Genomic DNA, 17191 nt, shown 5'->3' with positions numbered 1-17191 from the left:
ACTCAGATACTCCTGACTCCAGGGCTGGTGCTCTGTCTACTGTGCCACCTAGCCGCCTCTAAATTTAATATTTCTAAGTAATGTAAGCATTAGTTTCCAAAACAGTAGCAGTTCACCATCCTTGAACTTTCAAGCCAGGAAACAAGGGAATAAAGGGAGAGAAAGTACAGGGAGAGATGAGGCTGACCTGTAGTCCTCCCGGGTCGCGATGAGGCTGGACACATTGCGCAGGATGCCCCCTCCGCTCTCGATGATGGCTAGGGAGTTGCTCTGGCATTTATAGGTGAGAGTGCTGACCAGGAAGCCCAGGGCTCCATCCACCAAGCATATGGCGGCCTTGTTCTCTGTGCTGTGGGCTGAGAGGTTCCAGAGGGCACTCAGGACACTCTTCAGTGTGGACTCCTGGGAGAGGGAGGTAGGGAGGAAAAAAAAATTGAAGCCATTCCCTGTTCATCTGGGGCTGCCACCTTCTCCTTTAAGACATTCACTCCAAGTCTGCCTCTCTCAGACTCACTAACCTGCAAGGTGGCTCCTCTCCTGGGGCTGGGGCTCTTACCCAACCCCTGCTTCCCTGGAATGGGTCAGAACGACTGGATATGACCCTGGATGCCTTTATAAGCTAAGGTCTCAGTCTGATTGAGGCAAGGATCATTCAACCATTCAGGCCTACCTAGCCTTCATCACTAGGGGCAGAAAGGAAGGCAAAAAACACAGTCTCTGGGGTTAAGGAGAAAATATTTAATGGTGATGCAGAGGAGAGGGGAAGTGAACAGCTAGACATATGGATAGATATGTGTCTTCAGAGCTCCTCTTCAGCACTCAGAGCAGAAAAAGTGTTTAAGGCAATGTTTGTGTTATGATAGGATTGGATGGTGATCAGGAGGAGGAGGAGGTGAGGTCGGGGAAGACCAAGGTCTATGTTTCAGACCCACCCTGCTGCTAAAATCTGGGTGACAAGTATGTCCCCCCATCTGAGCCTCTGTAAAATAAGGAAATTTGACTAGATGGGTGACTTCCAAACTGGGCACTCCAGCAAAGGGGGCATATATGAATGCATGTATGCATGCAGGCATGCACGTGTGTACTTGTGTTTGTGTGTGTGTGCATGCATATGTGTGGATGTCGGCGTGTGTGTGTGGCATGTCACAGATAGATGCACAGTTGCATGTAAACATGTATACATGCTATAGTTGCATGTAGAGCTGCATATGGTCAGATGCATGTCACACTGTGTGTGCCTGTGTATCAGTAGGTAAGTATGTGTGTATATTTCATATTTGTACAATTATAATTTATATGTGTATTGTGTATTGTTTATGTGTATAGATTAAGGTTAGGCTGTGTGTGGGTATGCATGTAAGTGTTTATGCATGGATGTTTACACACACATGTGCGCCAGGCACTATTTTTGACTTTTCATTAGCATCAACACAACATGTGCTGTTAATAAACAAACATAGATTTCTCCTGCATATTGAATAAATAACTTGTCTCACGCATCTCAGAGTATTTCCTATTTTTCTAATGTATGTTGATGTTATATTTAATAAAACATGCATCTGTTCCAAACCACTGCAGAACCCCAGTTGCTTTTCATTATCGTGTATTTTTCTCAGCAGATACTCAGCCGCAGCTACAACAAGGTTTGGGGGGCAGAGAAGAGGAAGGGAATCCTTTGTCACTCCAAAGGCATCCCGTTCCAGAATCTCTCCTAAGGGCAGAGAGGCCCGTCGTGAGCCTTGAGGCTTCGGCCTAGCCTTGGGTCTGGGATGGTCTCTCTCCACCTGGGACATGTTCTAGTCCTAGCATCCCATGACATTGAGACTGCAGGAGAACTGAGAGTGACAATGACAGATTGGAGTTGGAGATGACAGAGAAACCAAGGTCAGGACATCTTTCAATGACCTTCCTCCTGAAGACACACACTCTGTTTTTTTTATTTTTTATTTTTTTAAGTTTTTGCAAGGCAAATGGGGTTAAGTGGCTTGCCCAAGGCCACACAGCTAGGTCATTATGAAGTGTCTGAGGCCAGATGTGAACTCAGGTCCTCCTGACTCCAGGGCTGGTGCTCTATCTACTGTGCCACCTAGCTGCCCCGCACACACTCTGTTTTAGTCAGTGTTTCCTATGGCCACTGAGAAAAATGAACACCTTGGTGGGTTGGTGAAAGAGACACTTTGGATTGGTTTGGCAACAGGGATCCCTCAGGTTCTTGGCTTCCCAGCTGTTTCATACATAAAGTATGAAGTATGACTTCTCCAAATATATAGCGATGCTATTATGCTCAAGAAAAGAAAATTCATTCAAATTCATTATTTTATCAATCACTAGATATACATAATATAGTTACTGCATATGTATAGATGTGTTGTGTGAATGAACTATTTGTCATTAAAAAGGGTCCTCATATTAGGAACCTTTTCCCCTTTTCTGTCCTTCAGTGCCTAGGTGCTCCCCTGAAGCTTGGAGGTGTGGACAGACCAAGTGGCTGAGTCACGATGGGAATAAGCACCTGCTGTGTGTCAGTCACTATATGAAGTGCTTTACATACAATCCTTAAAACAATCCTACCAAGTAGCACCCATTTTACAGTTGAAGAAATTATTGACTTGCCCAGAGTCACATAGCTAGCAAGTATCTGAGGCTGGATTTGAACTCAGATCTTTCTGATTCCAGGCTCAGTGCTTACCTTGGTGGCTCGAAGGGCACACTGCATGAGCCCAGTCATACTGCCCACCTCCCGTAGAACCTTCTTGCTGTTGATATCTGCCCTCCAGGACAGGTTGCGAAGGATACTGGACACCACCTGAAGGAGAGGAATAAAGAAGGACTGATATTCAAAAGATAAAAGTGTAAAAGTCCGGGGCTTGTGTGTTAAAGAAAAAAAACTAATGGTACAAAATCAGGATGGAGGAGATTTGATTAATTTAGAATTAAAAAAAAGACCCAGGATCTATACTTTTTGGATAGAAAAACTACATAAAACAAATTTTGAAGATTCGTGTTTTTATTTTGTTTATATATTAAAATGCTTGTTTTTATTGATGCTTCCTACATTTAGAATACTTTTTAAAGAAGATTTGGGGATCTAAGTGGATTGCAAGCTTAAAATGAGTCAGCAATATAAGTTGTCAGTCAAAAAAGTTAATACAAGCATAGGAGTAGTGTCCAGAATACATGAGAGTTGCTATCTAATGAATTCGCTGATAAGAGTTTACAATATTAGAGTCATTTCTGGGTACCCCATTTAAGAACATTGACAGACTGGAGCATGTCCAGAGAAGAGTGATCAAGATAAAGAGGGAACTGGAAACCTTAACAATACAGAGTTCTAGGAAAGGGTTAGAGCCTAATCCTGGGTTAACACCTTCTTTGGGTAACTAGACATCATCCAATCCCATTCCACTGCCTTCTATTGGCTTCTGCCTTTGGACCCCTCCCATAGTCTCTCTGAGTGTTTAACCAGCCTACCTGGTGGAGTTCTTCACTGTCTGAGGCCAACTGGGCCACAATGGCCTGCATACAGCCCCGCCGAGCACACAGAGTGGCCTGCCAATGAAAGGAAAAAGGGCACATCAATGGATGACTTACTTAGACATCAAGGGAACATCCAGAACATCTTCCACTGTTATCTTGGGTTCATCCCATCTATGTGCATTCAAGGATTCTAATTCACCTCAAGGATAGGGTCCTCTAGATCCCCAATCCCTAAGAGGAATACCTTAGGACTAGTCCTGGTTCTGTCATTGACTCTATATGACCTATCTGATCTGAATTTCATCCTCCATAAAATAGAGGCTAGGTAGTTTGGAATTAATTCAGGTTATAGGAAAAGGAGAAATGGAAAGGTATTCAAACTCCAGACCATACAGTGATGGTTGCCTTCAGAACTAGAAAGAGCCATAGAATTCAACAAGAGAGTCAATTCAACAGGCAGTAGACCACTAAGTCTACTTAATTTCAGACACTGTTGGGTGCTGGGGATAGAAAGAGAAAAACAAAAGTCCTTGTCTTCAGGGAGCTTCCAATTTACTGAATGAACATAGGATGTGGAATGTTGGAGGTACCACAGAGACATCAAAAACCATCTAGTATAACCCCCTTATTTAATAGATGAGGAAACTGAGGTACAGAGAAAGTTGCATAGCTTTTTAGTACAAGTACTAAGCTGTCCTATGGAATCCAGGAGAACATCCCAAAGAGTGTCCCTAGTCTTTGGCAGGGGGTGAAGGAGTTCCAAATGATCCTTTTGCCCTCCCCCTTAGCAGTGGAGTCCTGGGCTGGAAGATTAGAGGAGGCCAAAGAGGAGCAGGCACCCAGCTTTTCACACCATTGTGTGCGCGCGTGCGTACGCGTGCACACACACACACAAACACATACACAAATACACACCTTGTTGACGACATCGCCAAAAGTGAGGTTGGTGAGGGCCATGCCCGCATATCTCCTTAGGGCCAGGTTCAGGGGGTCATTGGTCATCTTATGCATCTCGTAATCCACCTGCAGCAATTCTGCTACAGCTTGCAACCCACCTGCAAGACAAGAGACATCACAGTCCCCTCTGAAGCCTGAAAGCCTCAAGAGGAGTTTTCCTCATTGAGGATAACAGCTGGTTCCACGACAACAGGGGGCTGCCATCTATAAAACTGCTTTCCTCAGAACAGCTCTGGATGGGAGCTTAGGCAAATATAGAGTCCAGGGTCATCTTCACATCAAGATAAGGCATCAGAAAGTCAATCAACAAACATTTATTAAACCTTCCATGTGCTAGCACTAATGATAACTTCTAGAGATAAAAATACAGGCAAAAGAGAGTCCCTCAAGGAGCTTACAATCTCATGGACTTCTGAGGTATGCAAAGGTTATCATTCCTATTTTATAGATCAGGAAACTGAGGCTTAGAAAAATGCCCAAGGTCACACAGCTAATAAATGTCTTAGGACAGCTATAGAGGGAACTGGTCCTGTTCTGTCTCTGCCTTCCTTTATCTTCATTACTTAAAAAACAAAAAGAAAAAAATAGAAAAAATTCCCTAAAAACCATGCTTTCATCAGCATAGGTTGTATATGTTAGTCCTTTGACCAACAGTAAGATCCCAGGTTCTCTGTGTCTTAAAAGACACCAAAGGAGTTTCTGTGGTCAAAAAACTTCACCCTGTCAAGGCCAACCCTCTAGTGATAAGCCTCTATGTATTTAACTGGGCTAACCTCAGGCAACAGTCACAAGTGGCTCCACCAGACCTTGCCAACAATAACTTAAATTTCTACAATGCTTTAAGTTAAAAAGCACTTTTTCCCCATATCCTATCTTGAGATGAAGAGCATGAGTGTTGTTATTTCTCTTCTATGGAAGAGGAGACTATAGCTCTGGTTAAGTGACTAGCCCAGGGTCACAAAGCCAGGGTCAGAGCCAAGATTCAAATCCACGTCTCCCATCTCTAAGTACAGTGCTCTAGCCATGGCATCATACATCCTCTCTTATTGGGCTCCACCAGAGTTTGGCCTAGGTCTCTGTGAGCTTGGAACTTCAGGGGCATTGTGCAAATATTATCCTTGTTTTTACAGATGGAGAAACTGAGAGTTTAAACAATTTGTCCAAGGTCACACAGCTAGGTAATAAAATTTTGTGAATTTCTCCTGTTTCTATTGTACTATTTTGCCTTTTTGCCTTAATCTACCTTTATTCAACTGTCCCCTGGGATATGTGGGGATTACCCCTTCTGTTCCTCCTGTTACCATCTTCTTTGCATGTATTCCTCCTTCTCACCATTGTCTTGCCTCATGGGAAACCCATTCTGGCTCCAAACTCCTATGTTTTTCATCAGTCCAAAGCTGAGACAGAAAGAGCTACAGGTTTTCAACAATGATTCTGTGCCTATATTTAATATTCCCCCTCCCCCACCAAAAAATATGGCAACATAACAACATAATTATGCCCTTAGATGTTCCCCATCCTGTTTCTTCACATTCCAGGGTATGGACAGCATCTCTTAGACGTTTCTGGATGTAGATAGCAACCCCACATCACACACCAGTAATGATGCCTGCCAGCCTGGGGGGCAAAACAACTTTCTCTTTCCTTCCCCATAGAATCTTAGAGCAGAAGGAATGTCTAAGGGTATTGAGATATAGCCAGCCAGTGGCCAAACAGGAATTTATTCTCCCCATCCCCAACATCCAGGCTCCCCTTCATGAACTCTGACCTCCCATTCAGATGAAAAGCATAATGTATCACTGTCTGCTGGGTATCACCCTTTGGAGGCCCTGCCCTCCTCTCAAATTTAGTGTGTCCAAGTCTGGTTCATCATCTTGTCTCCAAGTGCCCCTCTCCCCCAACTTCCCTCTGATCTTACTCACAGCTGCGACACTCCAACTGGGTACATTCCCATTGCAAATTATGCAAGATTCAGTTGAGTCTTCACTTACAGCAAGGCAGTCCTTTTCTTCCTCCCTCTTTCTCTATTTCACTTCTCATATAAGCTATTCCAAACTGTCTCTTCCCTTCTCTTCTTTTTTTGTTTTTGTTTTTGCAAGGCAAATGGGGTTAAGTGGCTTGCCCAAGGCCACACAGCCAGGTAATTATTAAGTGTCTGAGGTTGGATTTGAACCCAGGTACTCCTGACTCCAGGGCCGGTGCTTTATCCACTACGCCACCTAGCTGCCCCTCTCTTCCCTTCTTAAATCTGTCCTAAGACATTTACTAGCTGTGTGACCTTGGCAAGCCACTTCACCCTGATTGCTTCCCATCCGGGGCCATCTCCAGTCGTCCTGATTCATATCTAGCTACTGGACGCAGATGGATCTAGAGGAGAAAGTGAGATTGGTGACTTAGCACACTTGAATCTAAATCATGTGCTTGTCATGGCATCACTTCTCTTTGAGAACGAATGATAAACATCATCATGTATATACACAGAATAGCTAATAATAGCCAACATTTATAGTGCTTACTGTCAGTGTTAAACCCCTTATAATTATTATTTCAATTGATTCTCATAACAACTCTGGGAAATAGGTGTTATTGTTATCCACATTTTATAGATGAGGAAACTGAGGCAGACAAGTGTTAAGTGACTTGTCCAGAGTCATACAGTCACCTCTCTCCCAGATTATTACAACAATCTCTTCTTTGGTCTCCTTGTCTCCAGTCACTCCCCATTCCAGTCCACCCTTCATCCTGCCACCTAAATAATTGTCCTCAAATGCAGATCTGACCCTGTGATTCTCCTATTCGGTCAGTGGTTTCCTATTTCATTTTAAATATTAAATATAAACCCGTTTAGCTTTTAAAGCCCTTCACAGTCGAGTCCCAAGCTATTGCTCCAGGCTCATGAATATCTCCCTCCCTCCTTCATTTTGTGATCTTTGTCCCTCCCGCATAACGCTCCTCTAGATGATTCCTCATGCCTGGAATATATTGTTTCCTCACTTCTGCCTTGTAAGTCCCTCTCTTCCTTTAGGAGGCAGCTCAGGGACCAGCTTCTGCAGCTCTCCTGGCTCCTTTTCTTTCCTCCCAAATCACCTTGTTTAATGGCATTGCCTCTATTTGTAATTTATTAACTTTATATTTATCCTGAATTCATGTATATATATATATATATATATATATATGTGCCTATCTATAGTTATGTTTACAGTTTATAACTATCTCCCTAGACTGATAGAAATAGTGATACATGTGAATCAATCAGTCTATCAAACTCTATCCCTTCATCTCTCCTTGTGAATAGGTTTTATCCCATTCTTTGTATGGTTATGGTCATCACCTCACACAGTGCTTGCCTCATAAATTGGCAATGAATCCATGCTTAATGATTGACCGGTGCAAATCTCTGTTATGTCTGCTCAGCTAAGAGACTACTGATAATGTCAGCACCCTCTAAATTTGACACCTTGGATCAAAATCCTTTCCACCCTATCCTTGAACCTCCTTGCTCCACCATAGAGTTGAAAATGAATTTCTCCCTATTCAGATTTCTCCTGGCACTTTCTCTGCACTCCTAGCTCTTCCCCATGGCCTCCCTTCCCCCACTCCCCCCCACACTAAGCATGTAGCAAGAGTTCTCCCAAAGAACCGTTGACAGATCTTCCTGGATCTCTCCCAGCCCCCAGGAATGAACCCGCTGTTCTCCCTCCCTCTGTACCTACCAAGTTCATTCATAGCCCGGCGGTATTCCTCATCAAAAGAGAGTTTCATCACTGCACACGTGGCCTGGCAGATCTGTGGCTCAATAGGTACGGGGCCTGGGGGGAGGGGAAGAGGAAAGAGAAGATCATTCAATATTCAAAGGCAGGTATGTAAACTGAGGCCCAGAGAGATCAGTGACTCACACAAAGTCATACAATAGTCATTATCATTTTTGACATTTCTAAAGCACAGTAAGGCTTTGCAGAGTGCTTACTCCAAAGTGATCTTATGAGAAGGATAGGATAAATATTATCTTCATTGTATAAATGAGCAAACTGAGGATCTCGTCCATGGTCACACAGCAAGGAAGTGTCTCAGATAGGACAAGTCAATGAGAAGGATGGATGAGAACCCAAATCTCTTGGTTCTTTCCAGCTGGGACCTTGCCATCTAGGCCCTTGCTCCCCTTCCATCCCCATTTACTTACCAGCACCCCCCTCGGGGCCCTGACTGCCGTCTTGGCCCTGCATCCGAAGCCAGTCCCAGCAGGTCTCTGAGTAGGAGCGGATCTGTTCCAGCACATGAAGCACTCTCATCTCCTTTTTGGCCTGGCCCTCATCTGGTTGGGAGAAGATGATGTTGTGGAGGGCCGCATTGGCCCTCATGCGGGCATCCTTGGCACCCTCAGCGGGGCCTGCCTCCCGGTCAGCATCATGGAGGATCTGCAGCAGGAGCGGCAGGCAGCCAGAGCGGCGCATGGCCACACAACTCTCCTGGGAGCTCGACATGGCCAGGAGGGTCCGTGCCATGTCCTCCTTATCCCTCGTGGCCAGCATGGACAACAACCAGAACACCACCTCCACCTGTGGCAATGATAAACACAGTCAGTCTCAGATGGGGGCCCTTGTTCTCTGTCGTGTCCTAGATCCCTAAGCCTTGCTCTTCATCCCTACCTAGATGTCCACAGCATATCTCAACCATCTCAACCATCCTCTCTCATCATCCTGGGATAATTCCTCCCTGATACACCATCCCTAGACCTACCCTGTCCACATACCCCTACTCAACCCAGGTCTTCTTTGTCCCAGCTCTTGGGATATGGATTTGGTTTTTCAACTCTTACCTTGCTGTTGCTGAGTTGGCTGGTCCCATCCTCTGGGTGTGTGGGGGCTTCTGACTCCCCATCACCCTCTGCTCCTGTTGGCTTTATACCTAGGAGGGCCTATGGGAAGAATGAAGTCTATGTTTCGTGTACAGCCCTCTAATATAGGTATGCCAGTCTCTGTCCTGGACCCTCTTTTCTTCTCTCTCTCTCTCTCTCTCTCTCTCTCTCTCTCTCTCTCTCTCACACACACACACACACACACACACACACCACACAAATCACATCTCATGGGTTCAGTTATAACCTCTACAAAACCCTCTCCTGGGCTCCAGATTTGTATTACTAAGTAACTGCCTGAAGAATGTCTCCAACCCAACATCCCCTTAGCAACTGAACCATAACCTGTCCAAGAGAAAATTCACTGTCTGCTCTCAACAAAAAAGAACAACCCTCTTCTTCACTTCCCTTTTTCTGTTAAAGGCAGCACTGTCCCCCCAGTCATTTCTCATTTCCATCTCTCCTTTATTCATAAAAGGCATAATTCTGGTCCGGCTTGATATCACCTCTCTTGAATTATGCCAATAGCCCCTAATTGGATTCTTTGCTTTCCATCCTCTCTATACCGCTGTCAAATCAGAGATGTAGCTATACATATTTCATATATAATCACACATATATAGGAACAACTAGGTGATACAATGGATAGAGTACTGGGCCTGGAGAAAGGAAGACTATTTTCTGAGTTACAAATCTGGCCTCAGACACTTAGCAGCTGTGTCACCCTGGGCATGGCACTGCACCTTGTTTGCCTCAGTTTCCTTATCTGTAAAATGAGCTGGAGAAGGAAATGGCAGACCGTGTTGGTCGGGAACACCCCAGAAGGAGTCATGAAAGATCCGACAACTGAAAAGAACTCAACAACAACACATATTATGGAGACATACATATACGCATACATAAAAAACCTGTCTATATTGTCTCCCTATCTTGTCCAAGCAAAAGTACAGGGGAAAGTCACAAGCCCAGTCCTACTGGTGGCTGGTATGGAAGCTTTAACCTGGCCTGTTTCTGACCTAGATAGGTGGAGTGGAGAGTGAGACAGGGGTCTCCTGACCTTCCCACCGTTCTGGGCTCATGGGACTCACTATATTAGTGTTAGATTTAGGACAGATACACCATTGGCTTTAGCCTCCACTGCCACTCAAAACTACTGAGCTCACAAGTAATCCTCCAGCCTCACCTTCCCCTGTAAGCAGGGATTACAGGAATATACCACCACAGAGTCCCAAAAGCCAGGACTGTACTCATAAATGTTTAACAACTGACTCTCCAGCACAAGGCAAAAATGTACCCATAGAGAGTATTCTCATTTAAATATTTAATTCTTAACACTTTCTTAAGTATAGACAATCAACAAAACAGTCAACCAAGCCCTGGTTGGTAGGGGGTGCCCATTTTAGAGGTGTAAGTGACTTTTAACAACCAGCTCTTATTATCTAGCTGGCTCCAGCATACCCCTGAAGAAGCAAACATCTAACCCGTCATTCCCCTGTTGAAGAAACTTCAGTGGTTTCCTGTAGCTTCTAGGAGAAAATATAAATTTCTGTTTGGCATTTAAAAACCATTGCAATCTGGTTTCAAGCTATATTTATAGACTTGTTTCCCATGACTCCCCCTCATAAACACTGCAGTCAAGTTCGCCCACTTCCGGCTCCCTATCCCACCTCCCTTCTGGGTGTCTTCACAGAGTTGGTCCCCACAAGGCTTGGAAAGCCAAGCAAAATCTTGCCTTATTTCTCCAATTATTATGACTGAGTAGTATTTTCTATTTACTTATGTGTAAGTAAATACTCCACCCCCCCCCCCCCAGTAGAATGTAAGCTCCCTGAGGACAAGGCGGGTTTGATGTTTGCCCTTGTGCCTCTCTCAGTGCTTGATATATAATAGGCACTTAAACACTCTTATCAAATAGCATTACACACACACACACACAATCCTGACTCAGTGAGGTCCTAGCTCCCTGCCCAAAAGGCTCTCTCCTCTCCTCCTCACCCTCATGATGTCAACTGTTACACGTCATCTATTTGTGCCTCTCTCATGGCTGGACTTGTCCTCTACAGAGGATGGGAGGCAACTACTTGGGGGCTGGCCTACCCCCCCATTCCTCATTTCCCCCCCACGAACTCAAGACCACTCAATGACCACCCCGCAGTGGAGAGTGAGGCAGGGGTCTCCTGAGCTCGGATAGTCCCACCCTGAGGTACCTGGTGCTCTGGCTGAGGCTGCTGTGCCCGCTCCCGGGTCTGGGTCTGAGCCTGGGCTTCTGCAAGTTCCTTCTCAATCTGCTCCAGGCGAGAGGCTCGTATCTAAGGGACGAGAACAATGGGCTAGGGTCTGACCCCCCAACCAGGGCTCCCAACCCTGGCTTCACACCCAGCCCTCGGCCCGCTGCAGTCCGTGACTCGGGCATTGGCTCCACCCAACTCTACCACTACCCTCTGACTCCACCCCCAATCCCTGGCCCCATCCTTGTCCTCAATTCAATCTTTGCCTCTGGCTCTGCCTCAGTTTCTGGTTCCATCATAGCCCTCAGTAGCGTCTTTATCTCTGACTCACCCCTAATTCCTGGCTCCATCCCTTTCCTCAGTTGTAGGTCTTTGAATCTGACTCCAGCCCCAATTCCTAGCTCCATCACTGCCCACAATCCAATTTTTGCCTCTGGCTCCACCCCAACTTCTGACTCCATCACTGCCTTTAGTTCAGTCTTTGACTCTGGCTCCTCCCCAATCCCCGGCTTCATCTCTGCCCCAGTCCTTGGATCTGTACCTTTCTTCATGCCTAGCCCTCCCTCCACCTCTAGTCCTCAGCCCAAAGCTCTCCCTGGCAGTGTGTGATTTTATAAAGGTGGACTGAGATCTCTCTAGTGCCAGGTCCCTGGGCCCCACCTGAGCCCTCTGCACCATCTCATCCGAGGTCCCAAATCGCTCTTCCATCAGTGCTCGAATGTGTTGAGCTTCAAATTCCAGCTGCTGCCGGATCAGGTCTGTCTGCATGGAAAACTGAAAGGAATATAACAAAAAGGAAAATGACAAATGCTGCAGGTCTTGTAGGAAACTCCAAGTTCTTTCCTCTTATGTCCAAACATTCTGAAAAGCACTTTGGAACTGTGCCCAAAGCTATTAAACTGGGTATAACCTTTGACTCAGGAGTTCTGCTACTAGGTTTACCCCCAAAGAGATCAAAGAAAGAGGGAAGGGACTTGCTTGCAAAAATATTTATAGCAGCTCTTTTTTGTGACGGGAAAAAAATGGACATTGAGGAGATGTCCATCAACTGAGGAATAACTGGACTAGTTATAATATGTGAATGTGATGGGATACTGTTGTGCTGTAAGAAATGAAAAATGTGCTGTAAGAAATGGAATAGAGGGGCAGCTAGGTGGCATAGTGGATAGAGCACCGGCCCTGGAGCCAGGAGTACCTGAGTTCAAATCCGACCTCTGACACTTAATAATTACCTAGCCGTGTGGCCTTGGGCAAGCCACTTAGCCCCATTTACCTTGTTAAAAAAAAAAAACCTAAAGAAAAAGAAATGGAATAGAAACCTAGGAAGATTTGTGTGAACTGATGAAGAGTGAAGTGAACAGAATCAGGAGAACAGTGATATTATGAAAATAATTAAAGGACAGCCAGTAACTCTGATCAACACAAAGACCAACCACAGTTTGAAAGACTCTTGATAAAACTGCTATCCATCACCAGATAGAGAATTGATGGACTCAGAGCAGATTGAAGCTCTTCTTTATTTTTTTTTTAGATTTTTCAAGGCAATGGGGTTAAGTGACTTGCCCAAGGCCACACGGCTAGGTAATTATTAAGTATCTGAGGTCGGATTTGAATTCAAGTACTCTTGACTCCAAGACCGGTGCTCTATCCACTGCGCCACCTAGCCACCCCTTCTCTATTTTTTTTTTGACATGGTTACTGTGGGGATTTTTTTTTTTGCATTACTGTATGTATTTAACAGGAGTTTTTATTTTCTTGCCTTCTTCATGGGTGGAGGAGAGTGGGAGAAGGGAGATCATTCAAAACTGAAAAATAAATGAAATAGAATTACAATTGCCAAAAAAAACCCCTTAAAATTGGAGGGATGATGAGGGTGAACCATAGGGCTTAAGGGGGATTCTCTTTCCATCTTAGAGATGACAAGTGAACAGTACAGGCCACATAAGACCCCTCCCCAATTCCCCAGATGCAGAACTCAAACCCCTGGACCTTCCACTTTGCCCATTCTCCCTCACCGTCTCTGATCGAGGCAGCTCATCCAGCCTCTGGGACAAGCCTTGGAGCTGTCCATAATACCAGAGTTTCTCTTGTTCCTCCTTCTCAATCTCTGCCAGCAGGAAGCACCTGGTGGAAAATGGGGGAGACATAGTTGAATGGGGATACCAGGGTTTTCTCTCTCTCACTAATCACCCAGTAATATCCTCAATTCATTTCTCTATCCCTGTCATGGTTTGCAAAAGACTTTCCTTTCAACAAAATTGGGAAGAAGTGAGATTTAGTCAAGAATCATTAATTTAATTTAGCTGATAGAGAAACTGAGGCCCAGGGATGGGAATTAAATTTGCTTAATGTCACATGACTGGTAAAGGATTGAAGTCTCTTGACTTCAAGCTTCTTGTACAATGCCCAAGGTCTGAGATCTAGTCTTATTTGATGATGGTGGATTGAATTGGCAGAAAACTGATAGCTAAAGAGAAATGAGGCAAAAAAAATAAGAAATAAGATTCAAGTCAAATGATACTGAGATGGAAAGATGGGACCAAAAAATTAAAATGAAAAATGGTCACTGTGCTGTTCTCAATTGATACAGTTCTACAAACTCTAGAGAGGGTTCCTGACTCATTCCTACCCTCTAGGGCAAGAGGAAGAAAATGAGGTTAAAAATCAGAAGAATGAATTACTTCTTTCTCTCAAAGTTCACCAACATGTTCTCAGAGCCCTAGACCCTTCCCATGAGAACACTAGGAGGGGCACGGATTGTGCATATTGTCTGAATGGAGAGACTGAGGCCCAGAGAAGGTAGGTGTCCTATCCAAGGTCAAACAGCAAAGAGAATCAGAGAGAGAGGAAGAGATTTTCTCAGGGTAGTACAGTAAAGTTAGTGGTAGACTCGGGACTCAAATTAGGACTTCTGGTTCCAGGGCTTGGCCAAGACTTGGGGGGGGCCTTATCTCATCTGCTCCCCCTTACCTCTCTTTGTCTAGTTCCTCCAGCAGCCGAACAGTGGCCCTGCTCAGTTCTCCCAGTTCTTCTCTTTTCTTGGACATCCCGGGAGCAGTACCTGCAGGAGCGGCACAGTGCAGAGGGCTGCCCTCGGGACTCCGGCTCCTGCTCTGGCTCCCTGACTCTGCAACAAGAGCCGCTGGCTGAAACTTGAGGTTGTACAGGTTGGTGATATCCATCTGTAGAGCTGGGAGGGGAGAGAGAAGACAGGACAGCAGCTAAGCAGAGGCTGTAAGTTTCCCTGCATCCAAGGTCCAAGTAATGGTTTCTTATGTGCAACTCATTATAACCCCAGAAAGTAGGGAGAGAAGGGATCATTCTCTTAGACAGGTGGAAAAACAGAGGCCCAGAGAGTGGGAAAGGCTTCGTTTAAGGTCAGACAGCAAGTGTCAAAGGACTGGAGGTTAGAAGAAACTTTGTATATCTAGTCAAACTCCTTGACGTGACAGATAAAGAAAGTGAGACCCAGATAATTTAATGAATAAAAGGATGGGGAATAAAACATCTTTCAGAAATGTTCAACATGATCATACATATATAACCTATATTAGATTGCCTCCTATCTTAAGAATGGGGGCGGGGAGGGAGAGAAGACTAGAACTTGGAATTAAAAATTAAAAAAATAACAGTGAATGGTAAAAATTGTTTTTTATTTGTAATTATGGCAAAATGAAATTTTAAAAATTAAAAAATAACCACATATTTCTGTCCAATACTCACACTAATATATCTTTAATCTCTTTCTATCTACAGAGTTCTTCCCTGCTGTCTACATATGTGTCTAGGTGTCTCCATTCTTTTATTTTATTTTAATTTAAAAATTTTTTTTGTTTTTTTTGTTCCCTGTGCTTTTAAAAGCACCTTCAATAGACCCTACCATACCCTCAAGTTATGGTCCTATGTGTCTCTTTCCTTTCATAGCCAAACTCCTAGAAAAAGCTGTCTACATTCATTGCTTCCACACCCTCTGATTTCATTTACCTCACTAATTTCTTTTGATCTGCAAATCTCTTATTGTTAATGATTTGGAACAATATCCTCTATATTTGTTAAAGTGTCATTCTTCTTTTGAGAGCTCTTATATTCCTTACTGCCATCTAGTAAATATTCAATAAACTCATTGATTGATTGACCATGCCTCTATTGGGGAAATGGAACTTAGTCTAATATGTTTGCTTTTATTCCCTACATATCTTGGATATCAGACCCTTATTAGAGGTACTAGATACAGGGACCTTTTTTCCCCATTTAATGGCTTCACTTCTCCTAAGTGGATCATTTTGTGTTAGTTCAATACCATTCACTTTTTTGTTGTTTTTTGCAAGGCAATGGGGTTAACTGACTTGCCCATGGTCACACAGCTAAGTAAGTATTAATTGTCTGAGGTTGTATTTGAACTCCTGGGCCAGTGCTCTATTTACTGTGCCACCTAGCAAAATATCATTCACTTCTTAAAAAAATCCAATATCCAGGTCATCACAAAGCTACCAAATCCAGAGCCTTTGGGATGGATTACCAAATCTTCCGACATTACCCCTAGGAGATGTGACCTGGCTGGACTTGGCCATCACTTGACCTTGTGCCATTGTATAGATCTCAGGATCATTATACACTTGTATCTCAGTCTTCCTCACTGATTTATATAACATTTGACATGGCTAACCACCTTCTTCTAAATACTCTCCTCTCTGAGTTTTCTTGCTGCTATTATCTCAATTTGATCCTCTTCCTATTTAGCCTGTCTGACAGCTCCTTCTCAGTTCTCTTTACTGGATTCCATTATGTGGGTGTACTCTAAGGCTGTCTCTCAGGACCTCTTCTATCTCTACACTTTTTTTTCTCATTAGCTCTGATGGGTTCAATTATCTTTTTCTATACAGATAACTCTCAGATTTCCATTTCCAGTCATAGTCTCTCCTGTGAGCTCTAGCCTAGCATTACCAACTGTCTATTGAACATTTCAAAATGGATGTTCCTTAAATTTAATATTTCGGAAATGGAACTGAACCTAAACCCATTGTCCTAGCTATTTGATTTCTGGTGAGGCTACTACCATCTTTCCAGTCATCATCCAGATTCATGAGCATTCAGCAGAACATTCCTCAACTATCAACTCTCCTGCATCCCCACTATCAGAACAGTTTCCAGTTGTCTTTCACCTCTATAGCATCTCTGGCTCTGACTCTCACCACCTCATCATCTTCAAAGCTCAGATCATACTCCAATTCCTACATGAGGCCTTATTTCAACCCTTCAACCCCAACTGCTAGTGTCTCTTCCCTCCAAAAACATTGTGTTGTATATGGTTTGTATATATTTTTCATTAGCCTATATATGTTTCCCTTGAGTAGAATATAAGTTTCTTGAGGGCCGCATCTAGCCCTGTGTTTAGCATGCAGTAGATGCTTAATGAATACCTGATTGATTGATCACTGTTTTTTCCTTGTTGCATCCAAGGTTAGAACCACAGTCACAGAATCATAGAATCTAAAACTGGGTCTAGAGACTACATATTTCCAAATTCTCACCGTACAGATGGGGAAACTGAGGCCAAGAGAGTGAAATATCTTCTCCAAGTGAGTGAGTGATAAGTTAATAGAATCTGAGCCCACCCAGAGCTCTTCACACTGTACCCATTTCTCAACCTGGTTCACTGTCTATGTCTCCTGCT

General features: G+C 44.1%; 1 protein-coding gene across 1 annotated transcript in view; it reads right to left on the bottom strand.

Moving 5' to 3' along the window:
- APC2 (APC regulator of WNT signaling pathway 2) overlaps positions 1-17191 on the bottom strand; it is a 47534-nt gene that overhangs the window by 12239 nt on the left and 18104 nt on the right. The window contains exons 4-14 of the mRNA XM_074204576.1: positions 14488-14707; positions 13533-13641; positions 12178-12291; positions 11497-11598; positions 9251-9349; positions 8615-8990; positions 8148-8243; positions 4393-4532; positions 3472-3549; positions 2690-2806; positions 188-402 (exon numbers count right to left, since the gene is read on the bottom strand). Of these exons, the coding sequence (XP_074060677.1) occupies positions 188-402; positions 2690-2806; positions 3472-3549; positions 4393-4532; positions 8148-8243; positions 8615-8990; positions 9251-9349; positions 11497-11598; positions 12178-12291; positions 13533-13641; positions 14488-14707 (1666 nt within the window). The remainder of the gene's footprint in view (positions 1-187; positions 403-2689; positions 2807-3471; positions 3550-4392; positions 4533-8147; positions 8244-8614; positions 8991-9250; positions 9350-11496; positions 11599-12177; positions 12292-13532; positions 13642-14487; positions 14708-17191) is intronic.

This window comes from Macrotis lagotis, chromosome X, assembly GCF_037893015.1.
Source record: "Macrotis lagotis isolate mMagLag1 chromosome X, bilby.v1.9.chrom.fasta, whole genome shotgun sequence".
Lineage (NCBI taxonomy): Eukaryota > Metazoa > Chordata > Mammalia > Peramelemorphia > Peramelidae > Macrotis > Macrotis lagotis.
The sequence above is the reverse complement of the archived record's forward strand: the minus strand, read 5'-3'. Positions and strand labels throughout refer to the sequence as shown.